At 38.6% G+C, this 5078-nt stretch overlaps 1 protein-coding gene across 1 annotated transcript; it reads left to right on the top strand.

Annotated features, from left to right (window-relative positions):
• Positions 1-567: 567 nt before the first annotated feature.
• LOC114188272 (lysine histidine transporter-like 8) lies at positions 568-4856 on the top strand. Its single transcript, XM_028076865.1, has 4 exons — positions 568-919; positions 1921-2312; positions 3151-3284; positions 3458-4856. Exons 2-4 carry the CDS (start codon positions 1939-1941, stop codon positions 4501-4503), a joined length of 1554 nt encoding a protein of 517 aa, XP_027932666.1. The 5' UTR covers positions 568-919; positions 1921-1938; the 3' UTR covers positions 4504-4856.
• Positions 4857-5078: the final 222 nt, after the last annotated feature.

Below are 5078 nucleotides of genomic sequence, written 5' to 3'. Positions count from 1 at the left end.
CCTTCTTTCACAGTCTAAAGTGGGAGTGAGGTACTCTGCTAAAGGGTTACGCGCCATTCTCGTGAAGTTTTATTGCTCATTCATGGCCTTCCTTCACACCAATTCTTATAACTGTATAAAAAACTGAAAAATTAAAATAAATTTTATTTTAATTGGATTATTATTTTTAATCTGTTTTCGATTTTTTTATTAGTCAATAACAATAAAAATAACATCGATTAATGTTTTGAATTGAGAGCATGAATGATTGAATCCCATCCCGTATAACTTAGCACTATTAGCTAGCATTCCTGCCTTCACTTCACTTCACTTTCACATTGATTCAGTGGGCCCAGAAGTCAACTCAGGCCTGAACCCAATCGGAGCCGTCAAATGGTCCACGTGGCCCACCACGTGAGTGATCGACGGCCACGCTGGTCTGTCATGCATTGCATTCTTTTCCTTTCGGCTATTTTGTGTCCCCACCAACACAACACCCACTGTGCCTGTCTCTGCAACGCTCTCAAAGGCAACGCAAATCAAAGTGAGAGTGAGCGACATGAACTAAGGACCATTATCTTTTTTTCTCCCTTTTCCTCAAACAAAGTAAACAAAGTCATAAACCATTATGGTTTCTCGTACCAACGTCATTTTTCTCTCTCTTTTCTTTTAAATAGCCGCACTTCGAGACAGACAATGGGATACACCATCCATCACTAGTTCCAAAGTAAGTGTTTTTCAAGGCCATTACAGAAGATTAGTTGAGTGAGGGAGGGAAGAGCAACTCAATCACTGAGTTGTTCATCAACAACACCGTGTTCCTCATATATTCTCCTGCCTTGTCCTGTTTTCTTTGAAGTTTGGACTCTCAGTCGTATCGTAGCTTCTTCTTCTCGTGATTCAAGTTCCATCACACTCATTTTGGTGGGCGTATATCAAGGTATTTATTTACTTTCACGGTGTTGCATGTTTCATTTGTTCTTGTTCAGGTTAGTCCTTTTGTGTTGTCTGGCATTTATGTTCTTTCTCATTTTGGGGTCATGTGAAGTGACTATGATTTGCTTTTAAAAAAAAAACCATGTGTAAACCCTGTTTGCGAGTACAAGAAAAACGAAAATCCAAGTGATACAAGATCTGGAAAACTGTGAGATTGACAAAACTCATCTTTATTTCAATCATTTAGTGGAATGTATTCCTATGGAAGTTTTGTTAATGATTAACTTCCATCTAAAAATCGAAGTAACTTACTGTAATGGAGGTCCTATGTTTTTTTCTATTATAAGGCTCAAACCGAGACCTTGCAAACATTCAGATTTGTTTTAGATTTGTGATCCTGACAATAAAAATGTTTCCTCTTATCTCTGCCTCCAGTTGCACAAATCCAAAGTGAGTTTAGTTTCCTTCACAAGTGTGTAGTTTTTTTTATCCCAGTTAATGGAGGTTTAATTTCTGACTTGAGTGTGTCTGGATATGACTTTTTACCCAAAACTACGAACAGGGTGTAGCTGCACAAGCTTAGCTCCATTGTCTTGTGATTCAAAGAGCCCTGTAAACAAATTTGGTTTCTGTTTCATGACAAATTGAGGTCCTCCTTTGATTAATGTCGGGAAGCTATCGTTAGCAATTGTGAAAGGTCTTGGTTACTGTGGATTAACCTATTAACCTTGATTAATTTGTTTTCTATAACATTTTGGTCAATAAAGTATATTACTTTTGCGAGTTTTGTGCTACAAGATTGTATAAAACTTTTGACAACCAAGAAAGAAGAGCATGCGCATTGCTGTATCATGACAATGTCCCAATTACCATCAAGAGGTTTTCTTTCCCTTTATTCCAATAGAAGGCAAATTATGTTATATGTATAAAGTACAAACCAAAGCAAGCACACTTGCACCTTATATATACGTGTGTGTCTTAGAATTTTATTTTTTTGTTAACGAGGTGGAGTGATATATAAAAATGGAGGAGAGACCAGAAACAGAACTGATATCTATACCGGCGACACCGAGGGTTTCAACGCCGGAGATACTGACACCGTCGGGGCAGAGGTCACCGAGAGCGGCATCAAAGGAAGGAAAATCATGGACCCCAACCTCGTTCATATCACCGAGGTTTCTGAGTCCAATAGGTACACCAATGAAGAGAGTGCTGGTAAACATGAAGGGTTACTTGGAGGAGGTGGGACACCTTACCAAGCTCAATCCTCAAGATGCTTGGCTTCCAATCACAGAGTCTCGCAATGGAAATGCTCACTATGCAGCATTCCACAACCTCAATGCTGGTGTTGGCTTCCAGGCCCTCGTTTTGCCCGTTGCTTTTGCTTATCTTGGCTGGTATGTATCTATCTATGTATCTATCTTTTTTTAGCTATTCACCACGTTGCATTACATTCTGCATCTGTTAAACTGCAGTGACTTTTCAACATTTCTGTTGTGATGCAGCATGCATTTTTCAAAGAACTTTGACTGGCTTATAGAGCGTTTAATTTTAGTCAAATTAGTTTGATGCTGTTTTGTAAGATGACAGCAACTAAAGTTTATGTTTATTTATTTCCAATATGAAGGAATGTCCCATGTTTTATTATGTAATGTGCATGCGAATTCTCTTTGTTTTCTTTCCCTTTTATTGTTAGGAAGAATCTTTACTTTCATTTTCTAGAAAAAAGAAAATTTTGTCTCTTGGTCATGGCCCTAGCTAGACACGAAAGTAAGATCATTTTGAATTGTAGTGGGGGCATGCCTTTTTACAAATATCGAAGTTCATCATATATTTGATTGGTTGAATGGAAAGAATTTCAATGAGGGTGGGCCGGAATCATGATGCTTGCCAATTTGGCCCTTTATTTTTGCTTTTCCCAAAGTTCAATTAAATCACTCTTGTATAGGGAACAGTTCTAATTTTGTCCACACTATCTATTTTTTGGTGATAGAGGGGTCCCTGATGTTGGTCATTCAATTAATTCGTGAATGTATCTTTCTATAATAATTTCCATTTACTATCACCGTTCTGAAAACACTTTCCCTGTCCTTTGACCATGTTTCCATTTCTAGACATCTAATAGTAAATAATACAGATTTTGTCCAGTTGAGTTTATTAGAATGTTTGTACGGAATAATAGCGTGTGGAAATATTTCAGCCTTCTTGAATATGCTTTATACAAATATTTTGCAGGAGTTGGGGAATTCTTTCCTTAACCATAGCCTATTGTTGGCAACTTTACACGTTATGGATTTTGGTTCAGCTTCACGAAGCAGTTCCAGGTAAAAGATACAACAGATATGTGGAGCTAGCACAAGCAGCATTTGGTAAGTTTGCTTTGCCTTTGATTACTTTTTTCTAGCTAGTTGATGTAACACAGTTAAAAGAAGCTACCTAATTAACAACGTAGAACTGCTTTGTAACATAGTTGAAAAGGATTTAAGATTGTTTTCCTATGTATATTCTGTATTGTTTAGTATGCATGTACGTTGTTTTGCAGGGGAAAGACTAGGAGTGTGGCTTGCGCTGTTCCCTACTGTTTATTTGTCAGCAGGAACTGCAACAGCATTGATTCTTATCGGAGGGGAGACCATGAAACTGTTCTTCCAAATAGTTTGCGGACCCACTTGTACCTCGAATCCTTTAACCACGGTGGAGTGGTACTTGGTTTTCACTTCTCTATCTATTGTGCTGTCTCAGCTTCCAAACCTGAATTCAATTGCAGGACTTTCACTCATAGGGGCTGTGACAGCTATAACTTACTCCACCATGGTGTGGATCCTCTCTGTAAGCCAACAAAGACCCCCTTCAATCTCCTACGAACCCCTGTCACTGTCACAACCTTCTGCTTCTGTATTTCTTGCCATGAATGCACTTGGAATTATAGCGTTTTCTTTCAGAGGTCACAATCTGGCCCTGGAAATTCAGTCCACAATGCCTTCAACTTTTAAGCACCCGGCTCGTGTGCCAATGTGGAAAGGAGCCAAGGTTGCTTATTTCTTCATTGCAATGTGCCTCTTCCCAATTGCTATTGGTGGGTTTTGGGCCTACGGAAACCAAATGCCTCCTGGAGGGATTCTCACTGCTTTGTATGCATTTCACAGCCATGACATCTCACGAGGAATCCTTGCATTAACTTTCCTTCTTGTTGTGTTTAACTGCTTGAGCAGTTTCCAGATATACTCGATGCCTGCTTTTGATAGTTTTGAAGCTGGTTACACGAGTAGGACAAACCGTCCCTGCTCCATATGGGTGAGATCAGGTTTTAGAGTGTTCTTCGGATTTGTCTCCTTCTTCATAGGAGTGGCGCTTCCCTTCCTCTCGAGTCTTGCTGGTTTGTTAGGAGGACTCACTCTCCCAGTCACTTTTGCGTATCCTTGCTTCATGTGGGTTCTCATAAAACAGCCTCCAAAATATAGCTTCAATTGGTACTTCAACTGGATTCTTGGCTGGCTAGGGGTTGGTTTTAGCTTGGCGTTTTCCATTGGAGGTATTTGGAGCATGGTCAACGATGGGCTCAAGCTCAAATTCTTTAAACCCAATTGAATTTTCAGTGATAAGTCAAGCAAAAATGCACATGCACGCTACATAAATGCTGTTCTTCACAGGCGTTTCCCTGTAGTCTAATAATTTGTGCACTGTGGAAGATTTTGGTTGTATTTGTGAAAAAATAGTGGTAAGTGGAAAGCCATTAACGAAGAGAATGATCCTTGTATGCATGCGCAAGTTGAGACAAAGGTGGACCTTGCAAGTTTAAAAAATATTTCATATTTTACTGTTGTCATAGCTTATTAATGGTTTGCGCTTATTAAACTTTTGTAGAGATTTCCAGAACAATCCCCTTTCAAGTTGAACGTTGTTTTAACACGCGTAGCTTCAAAAAAGTTAATTTATCAGTATATCTTTGTCCCCCTTCTATCTCGTATTCTTAATTTTTGTTTTATCATTTTACTGATTAGTCTTGATTGCAGATGGATACCTCTTGGATGTAAATAGACCCGTGTGATACTATACTGTTTAATATTTATATCCGTTTAAGTATATAACGAAAATTGTATACAAAAATATATTTCTAAAGATCCATTCTTTACTACAGTGTTGATTTTGATTCAAATAAAGAA

Source organism: Vigna unguiculata, chromosome 6 (assembly GCF_004118075.2).
Source record: "Vigna unguiculata cultivar IT97K-499-35 chromosome 6, ASM411807v1, whole genome shotgun sequence".
NCBI classification, from domain to species: domain Eukaryota; kingdom Viridiplantae; phylum Streptophyta; class Magnoliopsida; order Fabales; family Fabaceae; genus Vigna; species Vigna unguiculata.
The sequence above is the reverse complement of the archived record's forward strand: the minus strand, read 5'-3'. Positions and strand labels throughout refer to the sequence as shown.